This window comes from Salvelinus alpinus, chromosome 11, assembly GCF_045679555.1.
Source record: "Salvelinus alpinus chromosome 11, SLU_Salpinus.1, whole genome shotgun sequence".
Taxonomy (NCBI): Eukaryota; Metazoa; Chordata; class Actinopteri; order Salmoniformes; family Salmonidae; genus Salvelinus; species Salvelinus alpinus.
The window spans coordinates 21,956,930-21,984,457 of NC_092096.1; the positions used below are offsets into that span (position 1 = coordinate 21,956,930).

Sequence of the window (27,528 nt, forward strand, 5' to 3'; positions counted from 1 at the left end):
CGTGATGACGCTTGATGTATATGAGCGCAAGCGGCGGGATCGTTCTCTCTTTTACCGCCATAAGAGCGGAGTCTTTTTCTTTGGGACCGCTTCACTGCGTAGATCCACCTAGTCAAGCCGCCAGCTAAAGGTAAGAGAATGACTTGAAATCACCTTAGCTTGGTCTTTAGCAATACAACAGAGTGGCGCATATATATTGTACTCTTTGATGGGTACGAATATGGGGTTGTTCTTATCGTCTTGAACTAAATATTTGTGTGGATGTAGTCGGGAAGAATAGCACGGTAGCTTGCCAGCTAACTAAGTCGGATGGCTAGTAGCAGCCATTGAGAGACGAGAGGCTCCACCATGATGCGTTAGCTAGCTAACGTTACATGCATGATGATGAAAATGGCTACTTTTCCGCCCTTTCGAGACGTTGTATTGTAAATACAAACGCCGTAACGTTATTGTGACAATTCAACGTAATTTGCATCATTCAGATATTGGTTTAATCGGATGTCGTGTTTTTTTATGTAGACTTGACCTTATTTATTGACTAGCCTTAGGGAGGGTAGATCAGTGATGGGAGATGTGGCGGGTACAAGTTTCTGTGTCTGATCACTGTTCGAGCTAACTAGCAGGCTACACTCTAAAATGGAACGCGTATGTCTCCGTCTTTTCACGTGACTTTTGACATGTTTGTAGTTGGCTGGCTTATTTCGATAGCCACATAGCTAGCTAACGGTTCTATTATTTTGGTTTTTAATATTATTTGAGGGTTCCAATATTTGCCCAGCAGGTCACGTTGCCAGTCAAATATGGACTGTCACTTGAGTACTTGCCCAATGAAAGTGCGTATGCCAAACTAACGTTAGTTAGCTGTAACTAGCTAACGTTAGTTAACTTGCTGGCGAAGTAGATAGCTAGCTGAAAACATGCACAACCAGTTAGCTAACGTTACCGCAAATGTATCCATTATAGGTCATGTGGTAGCTAACTAGCTAGATACGACGGAATGGTGTAATTTGTACGTTTCAATGGTAGGTTATGTAGTTAGCTAAATTCATATGCTGCTTAACAGCTAGCTGGCTGGCCGGCTTTCTTTGTGGGTGAGAGCCATTGCTCATAGCTTGCCTTGAGCATGCAACACGTGGTCGCTGGGTTTGAAAGGCTCGTTGAAGGGATGTGTATCATTGGGGGATTTCAGTCACTGAAGATATGCTATTTTCAATTTGTTAGTGTAATGCATTGAGTTAGTTACACTCAAACAATAACAATGTTTCAGCTGATATCACATCTAAAGCTGCCTTTGTTTCTGCCAATGCTTATCAATGCAACACAACTAGAAATGATTCGTTAGACATTCTACCTTTAGCCACAGTTTAAGCTAGCTATAGTCTATAGCTAGATCGTTTTTTTGACTGCTACAGCCTACTTGGCTGTGATTTGTATGGTTAACTTTTGTCAAGAAATGAGGGTGAACCAACTATTGTCGCAACTTGTAGAATGGATATTGGTCCTGATGACTCCTAAGGCGACATTACATTTTTGTTTGAGAGTAAAGGCCCTAATGGTATAAGTTAGAATTAAGCCATTTTTAAAACTGAACCCTTTATGATCGTGCTATGGATGATGGCTGTTCTGGTATTGATGTTTGAACGTCTCAGATGCTTTGTCTTTCTTGTTTTGAGGCAGACATCTGCTACTCGTGAACACATGGCATTTTTATGACCCCATCAATTTGAGTTCTAATGACCCCTTTGTGAAACTGGCATGAAGAGTTTAAGTAGTCAATTGATTGAAAGGTTTTCCTGGAACTGTTGTGGAAACAACTCACTGACAGTGTTGGAAGCTACTCTTAAAATAGTTGCCCCTGCTATCAATTACTTCACACTGGAAGTTTACTGCAAAATGCTAAGTTACTAGTTACACAAAAATATAAACCCATGTACAGTTTTGGTCCCATGTGTAATGAGCTGAAATAAAATATCCCAGAAATTGTCCATACACACAAAAAGCTTATTTCAATTAAATGCACAAATTTGTTTACATCCCTGTTAATAAGCATTTCTCCTTTGCCTAGATTTTTTTATTTAGCTAGGCTAGACAGTTAACACTTCTTATTTACAATGACTGCCTAGGAACAGTGGGTTCCCTCTTGTTCAAGGGCAGAACCACCGATTTTCTTTACCTTGTCAGCTCAGGGATTCGCTCTTGCAACCTTTTGGTTACTGGCCCAAAGCTTTGGCCATGAGGCTACCTGCTGCCCCAGGTAGCCTAGGTAATCCATCCACCTGACAGGTGTCTTGTCAAGAAGTCAATTAAATGCTGGGGACAATAAAAGGCCACTAAAATGTACAGTTTTGTCACACAACACAATGCTATAGATGTCTCAAGTTGAGGGGGTGTGCAGTTGGTATGCTGACTGCAGGAATGTCCACCAGAGCTCTTGCCAGAATTTAATGTTAATTTCTCTACCTTAAGCCACCTCCAATGTCATTTTTAAAGAATTTGGAAGTACGTCCACCCAGCCTCACAACAGCAGACCACGTGTAACTAGGCCAGCCCAGGACCTCCATATCTGGCTTCTTCACCTTCGGGATTGGATGAGACCTGGACAGCTGATGAAACTGAGTAATTCTGTCTGTAACGAATCCCTTTTGTGGGGGACAAACTCAATCTGATTGGCTGGGCCTGGCTCACCAGTGGGTGGGCATATGCCCTCTCAAGCCCACCCATGGCTGCACCCCTGCCCAGTCATGTGAAATCCATAGATTAGGGCCTAATGTATTTCAATTGACTGATTTCCTTATGAACTGTTATGCAGCAAAATCGTTAATTGTTGCCTTTTTGTTCAGTATACATGTAGTTCACTATTCCCCAACGCGATCTCGAGTTATGATTCTAGTCCGCTCTGACAGTGGTGCGTTCTTTACACATCGATATATCAACAACATGCCTAAAGCGTTAGTGGCATGCCTAGTAGACTGTTTTAGATGCAGTTTGGATCGCCCTAAATCTATTTCATCAGAGGAAATCCACCTTATCAATGTCAGACTGAAATGCACTCAGTGTGTCTGTATTTGAATGGTGTTGTTGCTATTTTCAAGCTTTTTATGGTTTTAAGAGCTCTGGCATTGGCTATTGGTGGGGAATGTTTGATCTGTTCCCTGGCCAGGCGTTGTAATGTGGGTCTCATAGTGTTTTACAGGTCGATCCAAATGGTATTGTTCACACTTTCAAAAATATGATTATGGTAGTGCTGTGTGTGGTTTTGTAATTTCAATGACCAAAGATTTGGCCTGGAATTATCCTCTTTTTGGTCCCTCTGCCTGGTAATCTCCCTTTCAGCTGCTTAACATTTGATTTTTGGACAGCTTTTCAGTGTGCCTATTTAAACTGTGCAGGTGAGTGATGGGCAGCTTGTGCGATTCTTAACCAATGGGCACAAGCCATTAGGAAGGTGAGGGAGAGAAGAGGAGCTGCTGAAAGATGGAGACAGTCGTGCATTTCAGACATTGCAGGCCAGGTCTACATCAGCACTGTTAACCTTTCTAGGACGCGGGGTTCCGCTATGGGTTCCCCCACAACATTCCGCTGAAAGGCAGCGCGGGAATTAAAAAAATATTTTTGGGAAATGGTTAACTTTCACACAATAACAAGTCCAATACAGCAAATGAAAGAAACATCTTATTAATCTACCCATCGTGTCCGATTTCAAAAATGCTTTACAGCGAAAACACAACATGATTATGTTAGATCACCGCCAAGTCCAAAAAACACAACCATTTTCCCAGCCAAAGATAGGAGTCACAAAACCCAGAAATAGAGATAAAATGAATCACTAACCTTTGATCTTCATCAGATGACACTCATAGGACATCATGTTACACAATGTGTGTATGTTTTGTTCGATAATGTGCACATTTATATCAAAAATCTCAGTTTACATTGGCGCCATGTTCAGAAATGCCTCCGAAATTGCAGAGAGCCACATCAAATAACAGGAAATACTCATAAACTTTGATGAAAGATACATGTTTTACATTGAATTAAAGATACACTTGTTCTTAATGCAACCGCTGTGTCGATTACAAAAAACTTTACGGAAAAAGCACACCATGCAATAATCTGAGACGGCGCTCAGAAATAACAACATTTCTCCGCCATGTTGGAGTCAACAGAAATACAGAATTACATCATAAATATTCCCTTACCTTTGATCTTCATCAGAATGCACTCCCAGGAATCCTAGTTCCACAATAAATTGTTGTTTTGTTCGATAATGTCCGGTATTTATGTCCAAGTAGCTACTTTTGCTAGCACGTTTAGTAAACATATCCAAACGCTCGCGCCGGTCCAGGAGAACTCGGACGAAAACGTCAAAGTTATACAACAGGTCGAATAAACTGGTCAAGCTAAGTAGAGAATCAATCTTCAGGATGTTGTTATCATATATCCAATAACGTTCCAACCGGAGCATTCCTTCGTGTCTGTAGAAGTTATGGAACGCAAGGCGATATCATGAGGAAAGCGTGTGACCAGGAACTGGCAATCTGCCAGACCACTGACTCATTCCCCTCTCATCCGGCCCCACAACACAGCATAAGCTTCATTCGACGTTCTACAGACTGTTGACATCTAGTGGAAGGCATAGGAAGTGCAAACAGATCCATATCTTACAGGGATTTGAACAGGCGATGAGTTGAATATCAACCAGCCTCAATTTCCACTTCCACTTCCTGTTTGGAAGTTTGCCTGCCATATGAGTTCTGTTATACTCAGACATCATTCAAACAGTTTTAGAAACTTCAGTGTTTTCTATCCAACAGTAATAATAATAATATGCATATATTAGCATCTGTGGCAGAGTAGGAGGCAGTTCAATTTGGGCACGCTATTCATCCAAAGTGAAAATGCTGCCCCCTATCCCTAAAAAGTGAAAATGCTGCTGATTAGTTAATTATGACCTAGTTTCCCTGACAATTATTGTTGTAGCATTTTTCTCCAACCAGGCCAGTTAACCTTCTATACTGCTTTATCACACAACACCCTTGGTCTGCAATGAATTTGGCACTATAACATGTGATTCCCCGTACTCCACTCTTGAAGTACAGTGAAGGTTAAGTAGTAAACATTGAATGGACATTTTTATATCTGTCAAGTATCTTTCAATTGAGAGCCTTTGCCTACACATTGGCTTTGATTGAGCTGCACTGAAATCTCTATGCTGGAGACATCAGAGCTTGCCCAATAGAATATTGTTGTTTGAATTTGTTTTCGCTCATTCCATGGAGCCAGAAATGAAGATGTCTACCTGGCAGCTATTAAGATGTGGTATCATTTTGTAATTAGTTGAGTTCACCACATTTTGGGGATACCAGACACTTTGTATATAACTCACCACTTTTTTAAGCCCATTTGAAGACCACCGTCAACCTAATACCACAGTGGTAAGGAGAACCCTCCAGCAAATCCATCACCTTATGTCTTTGGAGGTTCGGTCACTGCTGTGGTTGCATCAGACACTGGTGTGAGCTAAAGCTGATCTGGCTCTTGTGTTTCTCCATGTGTACCAACCCTGTGGTAAACATTCTCCCCCCGGGGGGGGGGGGGGGGTCTGGAGCCTAATTCAATGCCTAATGTGATGTGACTAATGGCTTTTAATTGTCAACCTTCATGTGATGGCCTCTTTAACAGCCTGTATGGTTAAAGTTCAAGTCTGAGTGGATCCAGCTTTGTACCTCTTCAATTGTGCTAAGGGTCACTGGCCCTGTGTGAAAGGCCTGTTGGACCGATGGGTGAACTACTAGCTGCGGTCTCTACCCCCTCTAGGATTGGGTGCTTTACATAGCTCCAGTCCCCCTCTGCGCTCTCCTCCATGCCAGGAGGTTTATTGGGGTGGGGGGGTACAGGTCTAAACAGGGCCTTGCTTTGGTGCTGTTATCAGATGGCAGCCCCAGTGTCACCAGCATCCAAAGCCCCAGCCCATGGCACACTGCGGAGCACAGATTATCTCTGCCCAAACCAAATGAGATGGGCAAGAGGTTGAGATATGTAGGACGATTTAACTAAGGCTTATTACTTTATGCCTCAGCACAGCTAACAGGGTTGTCAGTGAGCTGGGCGCTTGGGAGTTCTTTCATGCACATTTCACTAACCAACATGACAGGGAGCCAAAAACAGCCCTTTTTTTGTTTTCATCTGGGAGTGGGAGGAGAAACGGGGGTAGGATTACAGTTGGTGGCCATTTTGCTCTAAGCAAGCAGAGTGCTTGGAATCAGATGTTCAGCCCTCCTGTGGGTGCTTTAGTCCACAAGCTCCTAATGTCAGTTTGCTACACTGGGATGGAGATGTCCTCAACTCTATTGCTCTATTGAACTTAAGGATATGATATTATTTGCCTGTTGTAAACCTACCATCAAACAAGACGATGTAATGCTAGTCTTGCAAATAAGTCATTAGGGCCTATTTCAATAAATAATCTATTCGCAGAAGCCCTTTGTTTATTGAACATATCGATTTCCTGCTGTGAATTAACAATTGTGTCAAAAGTAGCATGTATCATACATTGTCTAACTGTCTCTTCCCTTCCCTCCAGCAGCATCACTCGAGACCTGGCTAAGATGGCAGACATGGACAAGTAAGTGCATCCTCTCCATTTGATTGGCTGTGCAGCCTGCGTTCTGTGCAGCAAGGAAAGACACTTATTGCATTAGTGTCCCATACTAAAACAATCCCACCTCTGCATCGTTACCTAGGGCCTTAAAAATTCTGATTTTTTTCTCTTTACATTTCTTGGTGTTGTTCGCCAACACGTGACGGTAGTTTGCAAAACAAATACCCACTGGATTGATGCCAATAATAATATAATTCTGCCAGGTCAGCATATGCTACTTTGTAGTTAGCATTTCATTTAGAATGTTCTTGGGAAGGGAAAGCCTTTGTGTCTAGCAGAGTACTTTTAATTATCATCATTGCTAACCGCTACAAAGTGGTAGATGCGCGAACCGCACATACTGAGAAGGGAGATTCTCGTTGCCTTTAAGAAAGTTCAGATGCATTCTGTTCATGTCTTATGATAAACTTCTGCTATTTCAATTCATTTAGTTGATTCCCTACTCATTTAAATACATGTTTGAATTTAGTTGATTCCCCTAATGTCTGGAGTCAGTGTTTCCATCTGTGTTCTCTGCATCGTGGATTTAATAGGGCCCCAATTACCCTCCCCCTTTAGTCATTGGTTTAGCTGGAGGTGTGTTGAGGTCTCGTGCGCTGTCAATTTGGCTGTACCTGCTATGGTGTGTAGCCTGGCCAGGAAGCCAACCTGGATTTGAGATGTTGGTAAACACGATCACATTCATTAGTGCGCAGCATAAAGTTTCGCAAAGGAAAACTAAAGCAACCTTTGTAGGTTTATACCTCAAATGCAGCTCAGCCAGCTTCTTGTCTCGGGCAGAAATATGCATATAGTGAAATGCATGTGTGTTTAAGTCCATGTGGGTGATTTTCCCCCCTCCTCCCCAATTCAGGCCAATGTTTGTGGTCACACCTCCAGGGTATTCCAGAACGAGGCCCCCATCAGCACGCTAACCTGTCAAGTTCAGGATCGTTGTGGAGATCTTGGTTAGCAAGGAAACAAATCATGCAGCCAAGTACAGTCTGATTTGTTCACCCAAGGCATCCATCCATGTACCAAAAAACTATTTGGATAATGGCACAGGAGTGTTGGGTGAAATCATGACATTAGTCCAATGCACATACTGTTTAGGAATGCCTTTATCCTTTATCAATTTGGCTTCTAGTAGCTGTCAAATATTAGACACCGGTGGGTGTATTTATCAAGCGTCTGAGTAGTGTTTACATTTTAGAGCACAGTTAATATAATAACATGGGGGTCCTGATCCTAGATTAGCACTCTTACTCTGAGCTGCTTGGTCCATACGTCCGCGGAGCTGAGGCAGTCCTCTTCCCCTGGTATCTGATGCAGAGGAGGATGGCCAGCTGTCCATCTCACTGCGGAGACGTTTCCTCGCTGGGCTGTGGCTCGGCGTGGCTGTTTACTCAGCCTGGGCTGCTTGGGATGCCTTGGCTGGGCTTGGGTTACGCCGGCTCACTCCAGCCACTGGGCTGCTTGGGATGCCATGGCTGGGCTTGGGTTACGCCGGCTCACTCCAGCCACTGGGCTGCTTGGGATGCCATGGCTGGGCTTGGGTTACGCCGGCTCACTCCAGCCACTGGGCTGCTTGGGATGCCATGGCTGGGCTTGGGTTACGCTGGCTCACTCCAGCCACTCAGACACCTCCCTGAGTTTGAGTAATGAGCCTTGACCCTGGTCCAGCAGGCCTGTGGCTGTCTCGCACCACAGGGAACAGGCAGACAGTCAACTGTTTATCCCTTCATCTGCCTTATTATATACAGTCCTGACGGACTGCAGGAGTCTCTGGGTGAAGTTTCCCCTATATACAGGTCTAGCATCAACTTCTTCTCACCCAACCTTAACCACTAGTGGGGGGGGAAATGCAAAACTGACCCAAGATCATTGTCTAGGGGTAACATCACCCTATTTTACCCCATGACTAACTGCAGGGGGGATGCTAGCATTTTAGCCTGACGCCACATGGTTGTCATTATGTTGATCTGGGGCTTATTCAGATAGAAATGTATTTTTTTTTGCACTGGTTCGGAACCTGGTTCATGGATCAGTATGAACGGGGTTTAAATCCAGTGTTAGATGAAACTTCAGTGAGGCAGGGGAGCAGTATACCCTTTGTGCTGTGTCCCTGTTCACTCTCTGGGAACATTACCTCCTAGTCTGTGTTGAGACCTCTATATATTAGTATTGTCTGACACACCCCTCCTTTTGTGTCTAAGTAATTATTAGAGTTGAGTTTCCCCATTCTACACAATAGATATAATCACATGCCATCTAAACAGTACATTGCTTTTGTAAAATTCCATTCCTGAATAAGCTCCAGGTGTCTGTTTTGGCTGATTTTTCTTTTTTTCTCGGTCTCTGTGTGTGTGCAGTAAGGACCAGGCTGAGCTGGACCCGGCAGATTTGGAGGACGTGGAGGACGTGGAAGAGGAGGAGACTGGAGAGGACGTCAACAGCAAAGGTAAGGCTCAGCACTACCCACCGAGGAAGCGACTGGGTTTGTTAAACGTTAGATGTCTGTGCCCACCGTGGATTTGACTTCAACTGAACAACCAACAGTGAAATCTGAATCAGTTTGACATGAGCCTCTGCTTGCTGGTCAGTCGTTAATGTTAGAATGACAGTTGAATTAAAATCCTCTGTGCCCACATTGTCTAGGTTTGAAATCTGAATGTTTTTACCTGTCCATGAATGATTAGGAATCATGCGTTGTTTATTAATGAGGTTTAACTGGCAGTTCTTTGTAGACTGAATTAGATGTCTCTCTGCCCCAGGTATTTATAACCCAGAAATGCTTATCGTCTCCCACAGTGATATGTCACAATGATCTCACACACACTTGACAGAGGCTTTCATACGGCCAGAGCCTAACAAATATCCTAATTATCGCCCGATTTCTGTAATGACACTCGTCATCAGTAGAAACGTCCCTTGTCTAGAACCGATTCAGAACATTTTGCCTTCCCACTCATCCCTGTCCCCGCTCCGCCGCAGCACTGAGTTGTCACTCAGCTGAGGAATTTGCCATTTCGTCCTTAACGGCACCCTATTCCCCCTATAGTGCACTACTTTTGACTATAGACCCTGCTCAACAGTAAAGCTCTTTAGGGAATAGGGGAGGTTTTGTTGGGACAGGCACAGCAGGGCCCTCAAATCCAAGGCGTACGGAGTTTAAGCGTGGCGTAGGTAAATCAAGGCAGGCAGCGTATACCTGCTGACTGTAAATTATGCAGCAGCCCTCTGCCTCGTCCCATGGGCAAAGCGTTTGTTCTCCGTCTTGGAAATGTCTCTCTAACAGCTTTTAGGAATAAGTTTGGTGGAAGGGAAGACTTTGATTATAATGCTCCCTCAATGGGCTCTAGTCCAACCTGAGTCTTCAAGCAGAGGCTCGAACAGTCTGACTGTCGATCACTAAGCACATTTTTATCACCGTCTTACTCGGATAGAAATGTCATTATTTTGGAACTGGTTCATGGTTCAGTGTTGGAAGAAACTTCAGCGAGGCAGGGGAGCAGTATACCCTTTGCGGTCTCCCTGGTCACTCTCTGGGAGCATTGCATCCCAGTCTGTCAGATGTTCTGTGGAGGAAACACAGGGCTCTGTGTCAGTAGTGTGAAGTGACTTCCTTTCCTTGTCTCTCATTCGTCTGCACCAATCTGAAGAGGCTTGACGGGTGGCAGTGTTTCGGCAGTAGCATTCTTCCACCTGTTCAATACTGTCAGATCAGTGAAGATGAAGGAAAGGAGACAAGCGAAGGGAGCGACATGTTGACCAACAACCCGGCCCTTTATTTGATTTAGATATTATTATTATATTTTTTTAAACTTTGTCTGTCCTTAGTTGACCTAAAAATACTTGGAGTTTCCCGCCTTAGAATTTGTTATGTAGAACTCCCTCCTTCTGTCTGTATCTGTCCGTATGGTGTCTGATGCTATGAATGGCTGTCGGTGTCTGACGGTAGTGCCTGGCTTTGTCCGTCTCCCCTCAGCTCGTCAGCTCACCGTGCAGATGATGCAGAACCCACAGATTCTGGCCGCGTTGCAGGAGAGGCTGGACGGCCTGGTGGGCTCGCCGTCAGGATACATGGAGAGGTGAGAACCCCAACCAGGAGAGACACTGAGGCTACAGCCATACAGAGTGTGGATCGAGACAATCCTTTTTCAATGGGAGTCCTCAGTTGGATGGACAACAGATTGTCCATCAGAAAACCCACTCTGTTTTAGGTCCTGTATGTACTCGTCTGAAATAGTTGATTTGAGGTGACGGACAGTGGCTGACTGCATCTACGATTTCCTCAGTGTTCCTGCGACTGGCCATCGCCTGACTCTGTCCCATTCTGCAGCTCTGGGGGACTAGCCTAGTTATGCAGCCCTGCTTTAGATGTTAAGGCTCCAACAGAAGTTCTTCTCACTGAGGTAGTGGTCTTGCTATTTATTTATATATAATACTTTCAAAACCTCCGTTCTTGGCATGCACGCTTTCTCCCTGTACCCGTGTATGTATGTTATGGAGGGATAACAAGGCCAGTGCTATGTCTTCGGTGCCAGAATGTTCCTTGTCTTCTGGTTCTATCCTCAATTCGCTGGTACACCCCTCTGACATGTCTGTGGAAAATGAGTATTGGTAGTTCAGGTTGATAATAGGCTGAATCTAACCTACACCCAAAACTGATTTTGAAGGTGCTAGAGGGAAAACTGAAAGTTTCTACACACTCCGTTGCTCTAATTTTAAGGTCGACTGACCAAAACCTCAGCTACTATTTATAGTATAGGTTGACAAAATTATGATTTAAAAGTTCATCCTCTGGTTCTCTCATCCTTGAGGTAATCACTTATCTGTGCGTGATTGGGTATGTGAAGGTAATGCTTTTCATTCAGGGATTTCCTCAAGGAAGGTTGCCTAGTTACAGTATTCAAAGAAGGCCACTGCTACGGTGATGAGAAGCTGCTGCATTCCCATTTAAAGCGATGTCCCATAACTGTAGTCCTCTAGGTCTGCTCTGTGCTGGGTTGTCCTTTAATATGCAAATGATTTGGCCATGGTGAGTTGGAGTTGACTCCTTGGCCAGTGACTTCACTAAAGAGCTATGGCACAGAAAGACATGATGCCTGGGCACTAGGTGTTCTGGACCCAGTTGTGCACCTCTTGATTTGGTGTTGCAGTGAAACTTGTTTAAAAGCGGTCTCCGCATCTGTGAACCGAGGCCCTATGTATCATTCTCAGAGTAGCGTTGCTGATCTAGGATCAGGTCTCCCTGTCCATGTATTCTTATTCCTTATCTAAAAGGCAAAACTGTTCCTAAATCAGAACTCCTACTCAGACCCTTGATACATACCCCTGATCTGACCCAATGCAGATGGTATTTTGGCTCCCTCCTCAAAAACGCACCTTTTGACCAATGGGTAAAATGTTAATTGTGGTCCTAACCTTGTCTATCATAACCCGTTCAAGTTATTTTAGTTTTTAGGGTGGCCAGAATTAGGGCGACTAAATCAATGGAAGCCCGAGGGTAAAATGGTTAAATTGCATTGTCACCTGTGTAAGAATTAAGGCTACTTGAATACCTGACAGGCTCACTTTCCCATTGAGCTCACCATCTTCTCAAATCCACAGGACATAAAACAATAGAGGTAAGATGGATGTTGAGACATGTACTATTTTAGTATACTCTTATTTGAAGTGAATCTTTTTAGAAATGAAAAAAAATGATATACATCACTGAAGTGTCAACCGAGCACTGTGTACAAAACATTAAGAACACCTGCGCTTTCCATGACAGCTCGACGAGGTGAAAGCTATGATCCCTTATGTCACTTGTTAAATCCAATGGAGACAAGGTATGTGTGCCTTTTTAGAGGCTAAATGGGCAAGGCAAAAGATTTAAGCGCTTTTGAACGGGGTATGGTAGGTGCCAGGTGCACCGGTTTGTCAAGAACTGCAACGCTGCTGGGGTTTTCACACTCCATTTGTGTATCAGTAATGGTCCACCACCTAAAAGACATCCAACCAACTTGACGACTGTGAGAAGCATTGGCATCAGTATGGGTCAGCATCCCTGTGGAACGCTTTCCACACCTGACTTTCTGAATATAATGTTATAGAAAGACCCCACACAAGGACTCAGAACATGAAGAATAATTTGTCTTGGTACAATGTATTTTATAACATAAGGAAGGGACATCTTATCACCACCAAAGCATGTTTTCACCCACTCAGGAAAGAGTGAGTGGACACCCTAAAATCTGTGTAGAAACATGCCATTTTTAAATGAGTCAAGCTGCTCTTGGCATGGGTTTCTTGGCCCAACGTTGTACCAAAGTATTGCAGCGCAGGACATTCTGTCATCTTGATTAATGGAAGTGGCTGTGGTTTTTCTGGCCTCAACATCAACAGATTAATTGTGCCCTCACCATTGGAGCGTGTGGCTGTGATGCGTGCGCACTTCTGCACCTTTACATTTTTTGTTTAGGAGCCCCCCCCCCCTCTGTCCTAGTGGTTGTGTAGGAGCCCTCCCCCCATCCTAGTGGTTTTGTGGGAGCCCTCCCCCCATCCTAGTGGTTGTGTAGGAGCCCTCCCCCCATCCTAGTGGTTGTGTGGGAGCCCTCCCCCCGTCCTAGTGGTTGTGTAGGAGCCCTCCCCCCATCCTAGTGGTTTTGTGGGAGCCCTCCCCCCATCCTAGTGGTTGTGTAGGAGCCCTCCCCCCATCCTAGTGGTTGTGTGGGAGCCCTCCCCCCGTCCTAGTGGTTGTGTGGGAGCCCTCCCCCCGTCCTAGTGGTTGTGTGGGAGCCCTCCCCCCGTCCTAGTGGTTGTGGAGGAGCATGGCTAGGCTGGTGGGGGTTCAATGATCACAAACATCTGTGGTTGAGTTACAATGACCTGATATCAAGCGTCAATGTAAGAGTGCTGATCTAGGATCAGGTCAACCCTATACTTGTTATTTTACTAAATGTGATCCTGAATTAGCACTCAGATGTTTGGTACATACTGCCCCAGAGCTTGTTTTAAGTTGAAGATTCATAGAGAAATGTGAATTCTTGGCAAAGCTGTGTTAATGTGGTTCTGGTCCCTTATTTAATAATGTTTTTTCCTGTCAGTGGATGCCAGTACTTCAGATCTCCTAGCGTCCCATCAGTGGGGTGCTGTGCCAGAGGGGCTTGGCTGTGGTTGCGTAACGCCAGACCTGAGGTGACCAGGCCATTACATAAAACGTTGTTAGTTTTTCTCAATGTCAGTGGAAGTAGTCCTACTTCCTGGTCCAATGGTTGAATTCCTAGCGGCGGGTAAAAGGTCATGCAGTCATTCTCCGTGGCACTGTGTTGCTCTGCATAAAAGCGTCCGTATGCATAGGTCTGCATGCGTAAGTGTTTGTCATTCGTTGGACGTTTATTCCCATTGTCAGAGCGGAGGCTCCAGTATCTTGTTATATACACCACCATCTTTGGGGACAGTCAAGATGTACTTTTTCACCGTGTGGAATCCTGACGTTTTTCTTTCCCCGTCTCCAGCTTACCAAAGGTAGTGAAGAGACGGGTCAACGCCCTAAAGAACCTACAAGTGAAATGCGCCCACATTGAGGCCAAGTTCTACGAAGAGGTCCATGAACTGGAGAGAAAGTACGCCGCTCTCTACCAACCCCTCTTCGACAAGGTAGGAACACCCCAGTTATGTTCCTTGTATCAATATGATCTCCCATTCATTGCACCTTATAACTGTGCTGCATTTGACTGGGCACTTTGTGCATGGGTTGTTTTCATTGGTGCACAGCAAAATGAGCCAATTATTTTTGGGCAAATCCAGGTAGGTCCCTCCCTGTTTCATCCTGTGTGCGTCCGAAACGTTATTTGCTGTGTCCTGACTCCGTGGGTGGGATATCCAAAGAACACTATTTCCAATTCACACGTGCATATTAATTCACTTGTGAAATAGGACAAATATAAGCACCCACCAAATTGTTCTTATTAAAACTTCTTGTGGATCATTGGGACGCGTCCCATCTGGCCAACATCCGGTGAAATTGCAGAGCGCCAAATTCAAAATAAATTACTATATTAAAATTTCATGAAATCACAAGTGCAATACATCAAAATAAAGCTTAACTTGTTGTTAATCCAGCCCGCCGTGTCAGATTTCAAAAAAGCTTTACGGCAAAAGTACACCATGCGGTTATCTGAGGACAGCGCCCAGCACACACATGCAAAACAAATCATTTTCAACCAGGGAGTTGCGACACGAAAGTCAGAAATAGCGATATAATATATGCCTTACCTTTGAAGATCTTCTTCTGTTGGCACTCCAAAAGATCCCAGTTACATTACAAATGATCCTTTTGTTCGATAAAGTCCTTTATATCCATTAAACTCAGTTTAGCTGGCGCGCTTCAGTCAATAATCCACTCGGTTTCCCTCCTTTAAAATGCATACAAAATGAATCCCAAACGTTACCAATAAACTTATCCAAGCAAGTCAATCAACGTTTATAATCAAACCTTAGGTACCCTAATACGCAAATAAACGATAACATTTAAGACGGAGAATCGTTATTGTCTTTACCGGAGATAAACAAAAAGAACGCGCTCTCTCGGCCATGTGCTTGGAAACACTACAGCCAAAATGGGAGCCGCTTAGAAAAACTACAACTTCTCCCTCATTTTTTCAAAAACCAGCCTGAAAGTATTTTTTAAGACTATCTAGTGGAAGCCCTAGGAACTGCAATCAGACGATTTTGCCCTATTATAAAAGTGCCAGGCATTGAAATCAGCGGTATGCCGATATATATATATTTTTTTCTTTTATAATGTTTTGTCCTCTGGCGGTATTGTCTGCATTTTCAGTTCTGTTATACTCAGACATTAATTTAACAGTTTTAGAAACTTTAGAGTGCTTTCTATCCAAATCTACCAATTATATGCATATCCTAGCTTCTGAGCCTGAGTAGCAGGCAGTTTACTTTGGGCATGCTTTTCATCCAGATGTCAAAATACTGCCCCCTATCCCAAAAGTTCATGAATACACCCCAGTATTCTCAATCTAGTGTTGATCAGTCACTCTGCCCATGTGTAGTTCCTGCTGCAGCTGCTGCTTATCCAATGCTGACAGACTGTAGCTTTTGCCCCCCAGTCCCCTCTTTGGAGCGGACAGGTTTTTTAGCAGAATCCTCTGACTAAAGAGCTGCAGCCTGTTCCAGGGATGGAGCTGAGAAACTGGGGCGGGGTCAAGCTGGGATGCTCACACATGCAGACGGTGTGGCCAAACTGCTGTCTTGCGTAAATAATGCGCTGGCTTGGCACCTCAGCCCCTAGTACATTATCTTGGTTTAAACCGATGACTTTTCTGGGCTTTTATTTAAATGTTTTGCTCTGTCCTCCTGGCTGTTGGCTTTACAGGGACTGACTGTTTTTCTCTCCCTCCAGCGAAGCGACATAGTTAAAGCAGCCTATGAGCCCACAGAGGAGGAGTGTGAGTGGAAGGCTGATGAGGAGGAAGAGTTGACAGTAAGTAAACAGGTACAGGTGACTCCATGTCTTATCTAACCTGGGGACTTCTACTGTCTGGTGCTTCAGCAGGTCTTATTGATCTAACCTGGGGACCTCTACTGTCTGGTGACTCAGCAGGTCTTATTAATCTAACCTGGGGACCTCTACTGTCTGGTGACTCAGCAGGTCTTATTAATCTAACCTGGGGACCTCTACTGTCTGGTGACTCAGCAGGTCTTATTAATCTAACCTGGGGACCTCTACTGTCTGGTGACTCAGCAGGTCTTATTCATCTAACCTGGGGACCTCTACTGTCTGGTGACTCAGCAGGTCTTATTAATCTAACCTGGGGACCTCTACTGTCTGGTGCTCAGCAGGTCTTATTAATCTAACCTGGGGACCTCTACTGTCTGGTGACTCAGCAGGTCTTATTAATCTAACCTGGGGACCTCTACTGTCTGGTGCTACAGCAGGTCTTATTAATCTAACCTGGGAACTTCTACTGTCTGGTGCTACAGCAGGTCTTATTAATCTAACCTGGGGACTTCTACTGTCTGGTGCTTCAGCAGGTCTTATTAATCTAACCTGGGGACCTCTACTGTCTGGTGCTACAGCAGGTCTTATTAATCTAACCTGGGGACCTCTACTGTCTGGTGACTCAGCAGGTCTTATTAATCTAACCTGGGGACCTCTACTGTCTGGTGCTACAGCAGGTCTTATTAATCTAACCTGGGGACTTCTACTGTCTGGTGCTACAGCAGGTCTTATTAATCTAACCTGGGGACCTATACTGTCTGGTGCTACAGCAGGTCTTATTAATCTAACCTGGGAACTTCTACTGTCTGGTGCCACAGCAGGTCTTATTAATCTAACCTGGGGACCTCTACTGTCTGGTGCCTCAGCAGGTCTTATTAATCTAACCTGGGGACCTCTACTGTCTGGTGCCTCAGCAGGTCTTATTAATCTAACCTGGGGACCTCTACTGTCTGGTGCTACAGCAGGTCTTATTAATCTAACCTGGGGACCTTTAATAATAAGACCTGCTGTAGCACCAGACAGTAATCTAACCTGGGGACTTCTACTGTCTGGTCATGATGACAGGGCCAGGAGGGTGTACCAATGATGGACTTGTGTTCTGACTGTTTTGGTTCCAGTAATGGTGGATGTGATAGATGTAAAATATATATTGCCTATTTAGAGGTTTTAACCAGGGACTCATGTATCTGTTTTTGTTTATAGGCATCGGTGAAATGGTGCATTAAATCCCCTTTTTTGTTGATCTTCCTCCTGCCTGTTTCTTCCAGGAGGAGATGAAGGAGAAGGCCAAGGTGGAAGAGGAGAAGAAGGATGAGGAGAAGGAGGACCCCAAAGGCATTCCCGAGTTCTGGTTAACGGTTTTCAAGAACGTCGACCTGCTTAGCGACATGCTGCAGGTAGGCGGGCAGAGTGTTGGAGGGAGTGGAGAACTGTCAGCAGGAAAAGAGACAAGAGAGTGGTAGAGGAAAGTAGGTCAGCAGACAGCTGCTGCTCCCTAAAGATGAGGCTTCATCACCACCTACAGGCTTGATGAGGCAATTTCACCCCTAAAAATAGATGATGTATACATACAGCACACTGTTGTAGTCCTGGACAAGCCCTCAATGAGTTGAAGCAGGTGACTTTGTCCCGGGCTACAGCGAGATGCTGTTTGTGGGGTGGGGGGGCTGGAGTTGGGAAACACTGATTTTAATTGGCACTCTTATCAGAGCGACTTAGTCAGTGTATTTGAGGTAGGTGAGACGACCACATCACAGGTATTGGGAGTAAAACGTTCCTCAATAAAGCAGCTGTCGGCTAAATCAGTGCTAGTAAGAAAAGACAAGTTGGTGTTGGTGCCAGAAAGACCAGTACAACGGTAAGGTGTTTCTGTCTAGATACCGTACCAATGTTCAAGCTGCTGTTCATGTTTTACAGGAACACGATGAACCCATCCTCAAGCACTTACAAGATATCAAAGTCAAATTCTCAGACCCTGGCCAGCCCATGGTAGGTCTGTCCACCGCACTGCTCTGCTGATGCAATTCTCTACTAGACCTTATATCAATGTATTGAAAGCCAATGAATCTTGGGTATTCCCACTGGTCCCAATATTCAACTCTTTCTTGCTATTTTTCTCTCTCCAGAGCTTCTCTTTAGAATTCTTCTTTGAGCCCAATGAGTTCTTCACAAACACTTTGTTGACAAAAACCTACAAGATGAGGTCTGAGCCTGACGAGAGCGACCCCTTCTCCTTCGACGGGCCTGAGATCATGGGCTGCACAGGGTAAGACGTGCTCCGTCAAACTGCTCCTTGTGTTGTCCCATAGAGATCCTATTCAATTAGTATTCTTCATCCTATGGCGCATCCTTAGTAAACCCCCTAGTTGCTCATCGTAGCCTCTGGGACAAGGAAGGATGCTAGATCAAACTAGAGATCCAAAGCTGAGAGTCTTGTCCGTGTCTCTTGGTTATTTCAGCTCTGGGACAGTCATTGCAGGCACTAACATTGTTGTTTGTTTCATGAGGAGGGAGGGGTTTAAGGGTCATGTCAGTAGCTAGAGTATATAAAAAATTATCTCCTTTTAAATTAAGTTTGAATGAATATAAGATAATCGGTTTATGCACTTATCTGTTGTCTGCTTGTTTGGTCAGTTACAACAGACTACCTTCTATTTTAACGCTAAGACATGGGTGAGGAATGCATCGGTTTGTCCGGTTTGATAAAAGAAGTGGTCCTTTAATAACAATACACCATGTTGTCGGGGTTCTATTAAAAACCTTTGGCTTATCTTAACCTTTAGGGCTCAAAGCAACATCTACACTAGTCATTGGTTGGTGTGTTTAGTCCTGCGTCTGGTCTCCTGGTAACCCTGGTGTCCACTGCTCTCGCCCCGCAGTTGTACGATCGACTGGACGAAGGGCAAGAACATCACGCTGAAGACTATCAAGAAGAAGCAGAAGCACAAGGGGCGTGGCACAGTCAGGACGGTCACCAAGACAGTCCCCAACGACTCCTTCTTCAACTTCTTCACCCCGCCTGATGTCCCTGAGAGTGGAGATCTGGTAAGTAATGCTTTCCGTTGTCTAGTGCAGTGCTGGAAGTGGAGATCTGGTAAGTAATGCTTTCCGTTGTCTAGTGCAGTGCTGGAAGTGGAGATCTGGTAAGTAATGCTTTCCGTTGTCTAGTGCAGTGCTGAAAGTGGACTGAAGTGAGTGCAGGTATTTGTGTTGCCGCAACTCAACTTTTCTCTTTATGCAATATCATTTTGCCAAAATTCTAGAAGATGCCGGAACTCAAGCAGTAGAACATTTTGGGTGTGTTCCAATTCAACCACTGGTGCAGTGTGGTCTATCTATTAAAGTTGGTGTGGCCGAATGGTGAGTCTCATAGCTCTGACTGACGTGCCGGTGACTCTTGCCCCTCCAGGACGAGGACTCTGAGGCTGTCCTCGCCGCGGACTTTGAGATCGGCCACTTCATCCGCGAGCGTATCGTCCCCAGGGCTGTGCTGTACTTCACAGGGGAGGCCATCGAGGATGACGATGATGATGTGAGTACCCACCCCAGCCTGTGTAATGGCCCTGTCCTTGACCTCTGAACCAAGCCACTGGCCTTCATGTGTTCCCCTAACACTGGTGTCCCCTCTTGTTGCAGTACGATGAGGAGGGAGAGGAGGCTGATGACGAGGTAAGGCCTTAACTAGCTAGGTCTCTTCACCTGGCCTCTCTCTAACCCGGTCCTGTTATTGACCTTAGCTAGTTGGTGTCTGTCTCAGTGTTTAACAGTTTCCTCTTGTGTTCTCCTAGGAGGGTGAGGAGGAGGGAGAGGAGGAGAATGACCCCGACTATGACCCCAAGGTGGGTGGAGAGCTTACTGTTGATGTTGTCATGACCTAATGTGAGACCAATGATCAGAAATATCAGATTTCAACATACAGAATAGAATGTGTACCGCTACTCCAAATGCATCATGAACACACAGCCGCCATGTTGGATTTTTCTGTCTATATACTACTGCATCCCACGTTGCATCAGAACACACAGCCGCCATGTTGGATTTTTCTGTCTATATACTACTGCATCCCACGTTGCATCAGAACACACAGCCGCCATGTTGGATTTTTCTGTCTATATACTACTGCATCCCACGTTGCATCAGAACACACAGCCGCCATGTTGGATTTTTCTGTCTATATACTACTGCATCCCACGTTGCATCAGAACACACAGCCGCCATGTTGGATTTTTCTGTCTATATACTACTGCATCCCACGTTGCATCAGAACACACAGCCGCCATGTTGGATTTTTCTGTCTATATACTACTGCATCCCACGTTGCATCAGAACACACAGCCGCCATGTTGGATTTTTCTGTCTATATACTACTGCATCCCACGTTGCATCAGAACACACAGCCGCCATGTTGGATTTTTCTGTCTATATACTACTGCATCCCACGTTGCATCAGAACACACAGCCGCCATGTTGGATTTTTCTGTCTATATACTACTGCATCCCACGTTGCATCAGAACACACAGCCGCCATGTTGGATTTTTCTGTCTATATACTACTGCATCCCACGTTGCATCAGAACACACAGCCGCCATGTTGGATTTTTCTGTCTATATACTACTGCATCCCACGTTGCATCAGAACACACAGCCGCCATGTTGGATTTTTCTGTCTATATACTACTGCATCCCACGTTGCATCAGAACACACAGCCGCCATGTTGGATTTTTCTGTCTATATACTACTGCATCCCACGTTGCATCAGAACACACAGCCGCCATGTTGGATTTTTCTGTCTATATACTACTGCATCCCACGTTGCATCAGAACACACAGCCGCCATGTTGGATTTTTCTGTCTATATACTACTGCATCCCACGTTGCATCAGAACACACAGCCGCCATGTTGGATTTTTCTGTCTATATACTACTGCATCCCACGTTGCATCAGAACACACAGCCGCCATGTTGGATTTTTCTGTCTATATACTACTGCATCCCACGTTGCATCAGAACACACAGCCGCCATGTTGGATTTTTCTGTCTATATACTACTGCATCCCACGTTGCATCAGAACACACAGCCGCCATGTTGGATTTTTCTGTCTATATACTACTGCATCCCACGTTGCATCAGAACACACAGCCGCCATGTTGGATTTTTCTGTCTATATACTACTGCATCCCACGTTGCATCAGAACACACAGCCGCCATGTTGGATTTTTCTGTCTATATACTACTGCATCCCACGTTGCATCAGAACACACAGCCGCCATGTTGGATTTTTCTGTCTATATACTACTGCATCCCACGTTGCATCAGAACACACAGCCGCCATGTTGGATTTTTCTGTCTATATACTACTGCATCCCACGTTGCATCAGAACACACAGCCGCCATGTTGGATTTTTCTGTCTATATACTACTGCATCCCACGTTGCATCAGAACACACAGCCGCCATGTTGGATTTTTCTGTCTATATACTACTGCATCCCACGTTGCATCAGAACACACAGCCGCCATGTTGGATTTTTCTGTCTATATACTACTGCATCCCACGTTGCATCAGAACACACAGCCGCCATGTTGGATTTTTCTGTCTATATACTACTGCATCCCACGTTGCATCAGAACACACAGCCGCCATGTTGGATTTTTCTGTCTATATACTACTGCATCCCACGTTGCATCAGAACACACAGCCGCCATGTTGGATTTTTCTGTCTATATACTACTGCATCCCACGTTGCATCAGAACACACAGCCGCCATGTTGGATTTTTCTGTCTATATACTACTGCATCCCACGTTGCATCAGAACACACAGCCGCCATGTTGGATTTTTCTGTCTATATACTACTGCATCCCACGTTGCATCAGAACACACAGCCGCCATGTTGGATTTTTCTGTCTATATACTACTGCATCCCACGTTGCATCAGAACACACAGCCGTCGGAACCGTTTCCCTGTCCCCTTGCTTCTAGTGTAAGGGCTGGATTTCCAGACACGCATTAAGCCTTGTCCTGGACTATAAAGCATTCTACATTTGTGTTTTGGTACACCAAAGTACATTTTATTTCCACTGGAACGCTGCATTTGCCTTGCAGCACTGTGTTGCAGTGCGTTCTGTGTGGTGCATACGTTGGATTTATGGAATGTATGTTAGATGGCTTGACAGAACTGGTAGCAGAAGGTGAATGTTGAACTTTTGTTGCACACATCAAAATGATGCTGTATAACATTTTGCTCAATGCCGCTATCGGTGTGATAGAGGCGTTACTCCAGGACTCGTCTCATTCTGTGTCCCGGAAACCTCTAAAATGAGAGTTGTAGTAAAGAGAATGATATTTCTAAACCATCTCAAAACATCACTTGAAGAACCTAATCAAATACCCTTTTGTGGGCGTCTGGTCATGGGGAATGTTTTCTTTTCAATGGAATGCCTTGAAAGCATGTTTCTACTTGCTGTCTACATCCTTGCTAAACTGAGACTGCATGTAAATTGGAATCGGATACTAAATCTTTTCAGGTTTTGACTTAGTTTCATAGCTCTGCATGCCAAAGCTTTATTTGATTTTGTTTGGGCGAATGGGAACAGTACTCCTTCTCTTTGCTGTATAAAGCCTCTTGAATTCTGTATTCTGCCTATTTTTTGCCTTTAATTCATTAATGTTCATCTCCAATCACTTGGCACCTTTTGTCAGCTATACTCTTTAAATTTTTCCTCACTAGGTTTAAGTGATGTCTGTAGAAAATAACCCTCTCCTGGTAGGTACAGCTTGTGAATTGTCAGCTTACCGCACCCCGCCTCCCTCCTGCACCTTTTCATTTTGGCACCTCCATTCCTCAATCTCCTTGCAACCCGTCCACCTCCATCTGCACTTACAACTAACATAGTGGCTTTTTTCTTTTTCCCCTTTAACTGTAGTGGGTGATGCGTTTTGAGTTTTCTCTTCTGTATGTTGAAGCTAGTTAAACTTTCCTCCAATTTGACCCTATTTGTCTTTGTACAAAATATTTGGTAACACCAATATTTACGTTTGTTTGGAGAAGATTAGATCAACGTTTGCCACACCTGTTTTGTGGATTTGTATGTTTTTGAGTCTTAAGCCATCGCTCTGTTCATTCTCTCATTGTTCACTTTTTTTACTCCAGAGACTGTAGTCTACATCTGGAAGGGTGCTTGTTAACTGTCTTCCTCCCTCTGGACACGCCTGACTTGTTAAGACTGCGTGGGGGGAATCCCAACTTCCACTTCAGTCGAATGTTCACTTGGTCTCCCACTGACATCAATGCACGACTAAGTGAAAGTTTGACTTGAGTTGAAGTTCCGCTTCACCCCTCTGTCCTGGAGAGCTGTTGACCCCTGTAGGTCTGTTTGACCCCCTCCCTGCATTGCTGCCAATAGATTTCATTCGTTTTCCTCCCCTGTGAAAGAATGGCGTCTGTATGACATCAGTGCGCCCCCCCCCCCCATCACTGTTATGAGAACTACGGGTTAGTGCATTTACAGTATGGAGGTTCTATGCAGCAGTAGTGAAGGCTCTCAAAGTAGTTATTCAACTTTTAAATTTATAATATTTCCATTTTGAATATTCACCACCACATTCCCATCTCTATTGATGGTGTCTTGGACCTGGAATTTGTTTAGGTAGTATTCACCAACTCTGGTCTGATACCAAAGCACATTGCCTTTTATTTCCAGTGGCATACTTTAACAACATACTAGTATTGTGTGGCGTGTTATTGGGTCACTGTTCAGAAATCTCTAGCCTCAGTGCCAGGATGACATTGCCCTATACCCTGTCAATGTTTGCCTCAATTGGACATAGGAAAATGTCTGAAGCCTAAACCTTTGTGTGTGTGTGAGGGTGATTAGTGTGTATGTTCGCTTCTCAGTTCAGCTCTAACGTCCTCTATTTTGGTCTCTTGCAGAAGGACGCAAATCCCCCAGCCGAGTGCAAGCAACAGTGAAGGCTGCGGCTTTGAGGATCAACTGCACTGTAACAGCTTCTCAAATAAAACACTTACTTACGCCTTATAATGTTTTGTATTTTTCTTGGTAGAAATAAAAAATAAAGGGTTTCAAGATTTTTGTTACAAAAACTCCTAATATAATGTGAGCAGTGGCTCGATATGCATAGTATTTTACTAGACCCCCCCCCCCCCCCCCCTGTACAAATAGTTAGAATGCCACAAACTCCCTGAAAGCATGATCTTGTTTCTCTCACTGCTAAACTAGTTTGGGTTCTTGTGAAGTTTTTGTTGTATTGCTCTTGGACAACAGCTGTGGTTAGACTGCATTGAGGCAGGTGATGAGAAAGCCAACCCATTCCTTTTCCCTCGCGCTACCAAAGTTACCGGTCAGTTTAGGTTGGAAGTCTTTGTCATTGTATTAGCGGGCCTCGAGCACGGTCAGAGCATAACACTGCTTTTAGTCATGGCTAATGAAAAACTTTGACTCGCTGTGCACATTTGGCCACTCAAGCATGCCATTTAGAGCAGGGAAAGCGGTTATTGGCCACTTGGGTGGGCTGAATCAAGTTGTCAATCTAAAACATTCCAGTTTGCAGACTGACAGGCAGTGGATGTTTGAATGCTCTCTTGGGATCAATATTACCTCGACGACATGGTCTGATTTGTTAAACAGAACCATGTGTTAGCTGCTAAATTTAATGGGCTGTTTCTGCAAGTTATTTGTTTCTATTAAATACTTAATGCTCTTTCTGAATTTCAATTTGCGTTAAGGGAATGTTTTTCCTCCAACACGCAGCTTGGTCTTGTCCAGTCACTCCTTAACATTCCAGATGATTTGACAAGGGACAGTTCTGAGGTTTCGCCAGCAGGGGGCACCCCATGCCCAATAATCTGCTTCAGGCTCTTGTTAGGCCTACAGTTGACTTGTCTTTTTCTATAGCACTTTGTACTACTTAGTCATGTATCAGTGGTGTCCTCTATGGTTGGCTGTCGGTCCAGTAGCCCTTGTGCAAATCAAAGTGAGCAGTACTTTGGAGGCGGCCGTTGTCATACTGCGCCCCGATGATGCCCTATGGGCTTTCTCCTGCCCCATGAAATATTTCCCTGTAATACATGATTCTCCCAAGTGCATTACCCTTTAATTTGGGAATCCCACTTGACTTGTGTACTCTGATAGCAATAGGTTCGGAACAGGTTCCCGTCCGAGGAACAAAACGACCAAATTCAGGCTTATGTTGGCATGTGGTCGTGGCTTTTGAGCCTTGTAACTCTTGAGGTTAAGATCGTGCCTGTCTGGTCCCTAAGCATACGGCTAATTTATCACTGTGAAGGAAAGGTGGCAATGAGTTCTGGTAGAAGTCCTGTCTGTTGACCGCCCTCTCTGTAGCCAACCCCACCCAGCAGGTCACACTGAAGCATGTAAGAGCAATACTTAGTCAGGGAATGGAAATAAAATGGGGGAAAAAGTATCTTAAGCCCACCCACCACCTTTTTCCTTTAGTGGAGACAGCCATGTTGTAGGTGTATGTTGGGTGGTGGCGCCCTCGCTGCTGCAGCTAGTGGAGCTCTAGGGAGTACTGCTGCAGTCAGGAGGAGATAAGTCTGGACTGTTCTAGGGAGTACTGGATTCTGTCTGACTCCTTGAGCAGCTGTTGTCAAAGCTAAATGCTATGCTACAAAATACTAAATGTACTCGATAACTGTATGTATATTCATGAATAAATTGGTTAAACGTGTTTTGCTTTTGTCTCTGCAGTTTCTCTTCAACATGAGCTGCTTGATATATAAACACTGAGCTCTATAACATTTGAGTAGCTCATTGAGGTGACCAGTTCATTTGGTATATGTACAGACTACAGTGTAAATGTCGTGTAGACTGCTGCTTACAAGTTCTCTTACTAAATCTATTAAAAGTTACCTAGGGTTAATGGAACATGAGTACAATGACCGAGCACTAAAAGGAGGTCTGTGCAGTATACAGTGAAATGAAGTGCTCTGTATATATCAAACATTAACACTGTCCTAATATTGAGTTGCACCCCCCCCCCCCCCTCAGAACAGCCTCGATTTGTCAGGGAATGAACTCTTAAGGTGTCAAGCGTTCCACAGGGATGCTGGCCCATGTTGACTCCAATGCTTCGTACAGTTGTCAAGTTGGCCGGATGTCCTTCGGGTGGTGGACCATTGGTACACACTGGAAACTGTTGAGCGAAGAACCCAGCAGTGTTGCAGTTCTTGACACTCAAACTAGTGCGCCTGGCACCTACTACCATAGCCTGTTGAAAGGCAATTAAATATTTTGTCTTACACATTCACCCTCAATGGCACACGCAATGTCTCAAGGCTTAAAAATAATTTTGCCTGTGTCCTCCCCTTAATCTACACTGATTTAAGTGACATCAATAAGGGATCATAGCTTTCATCTGGTCAGTCTGTCATGGAAAGAGCAGGTGTTCATGTTTCATATACTCTGTGTATATTGAACAAAAATATAAACGCAACAATTTTACTGAGTTAGTTCATAAGGAAATCAGTCAATTGAAATGGTCATTAGGCCCTAATCTATGGATCTCACATGGCTGTGCAGGGGTGCAGTCATGGGTGGGCCTGGGGGGATATTGGACCACCCACAGGCGAGCCAATCCCAGACCATCAGAATGAGTTTCCCCCACAAAGGGGATTTATTACAGACATAAATACTCTTCAGCACCCCCTTCCCTCAGACGATCCCGCAGGTGAAGAAGCCGGATGTGCAGGTCCTGGGCTGGCGTGGTTACACAACGTCTGTGAGGCCAGTTGGACGTACTGCCAAATTCTCTAAAATGACGACGGAGGCGGCTTATGGTAGAGAAATGGACATTCAGTTCTCTGACAACAGCTCTGTTGGACATTCATGCAGTCAGCATGACAATTACACGCTCCCTCAACTTGAGGCATCTGTGGCAGTGTGCTGTGTGACAAAACTGCACATTTTGGTGGCCTTTTATTGTCCCCAGCACAAGGTGCACCTGTGTAATGATCATGCTCTTTAATCAGCTTCTTGATATGCTACACCTGTCAGGTGAATTTATTATCTTGGCAAAGGAGAGATGTTCACTAGCAGAGATGTAAACAAATTTGTGCACAACAGTTGAGAGAAATCAGCCATTTGTGAGTATGGAACATTTCTGGGTTCTTTTATTTCAGCTCATGAAACATAGGACCAACACTACATTTTGTGTTTATATTTTTGTTCAGCACATATACATATACACAGTATCTAAGGTCTCACCACTGAAATGAAGGGCCAGATGACAGCTCAACGGAAGTGCCCATTTATTGTATTCTCGTAGAGAGATGAGAGCCAAGCGTTCTACAGGTTGTATTCTAGTGGAGAGGTGAGAGCCAAGCATTCTACAGGTTGTA

At 44.6% G+C, this 27,528-nt stretch overlaps 1 protein-coding gene and 2 non-coding genes across 10 annotated transcripts; all 3 read left to right on the forward strand.

The window, feature by feature from the left end:
- On the forward strand, window positions 1-25,859 carry nap1l1 (nucleosome assembly protein 1-like 1). Of its 8 annotated transcripts, none has more exons than XM_071332090.1 (15): window positions 1-130; window positions 6,584-6,625; window positions 9,013-9,101; window positions 10,629-10,731; window positions 14,146-14,287; window positions 16,050-16,142; window positions 17,417-17,545; window positions 18,066-18,137; window positions 18,275-18,414; window positions 19,028-19,193; window positions 19,558-19,680; window positions 19,785-19,817; window positions 19,937-19,987; window positions 22,879-22,914; window positions 24,082-24,187. In XM_071332090.1, the coding sequence occupies exons 2-14, from the start codon at window positions 6,609-6,611 to the stop codon at window positions 22,882-22,884; spliced, it is 1,164 nt and encodes a 387-aa protein (XP_071188191.1). In that variant the 5' UTR covers window positions 1-130; window positions 6,584-6,608; the 3' UTR covers window positions 22,885-22,914; window positions 24,082-24,187. The 8 variants fall into 8 exon arrangements, with proteins under 8 accessions (XP_071188191.1, XP_071188193.1, XP_071188187.1 ...); XM_071332092.1 differs by having other exon boundaries at window positions 16,050-16,130; XM_071332089.1 differs by having other exon boundaries at window positions 3-130; window positions 6,587-6,625.
- LOC139534970 (small nucleolar RNA SNORA57) lies at window positions 11,097-11,233 on the forward strand. The gene has a single exon (XR_011667056.1). It is a non-coding gene; the product is annotated as a small nucleolar RNA SNORA57 (small nucleolar RNA).
- LOC139534980 (small nucleolar RNA SNORA14) lies at window positions 18,491-18,620 on the forward strand. Its single transcript, XR_011667065.1, has one exon. It is a non-coding gene; the product is annotated as a small nucleolar RNA SNORA14 (small nucleolar RNA).
- Window positions 25,860-27,528: the final 1,669 nt, after the last annotated feature.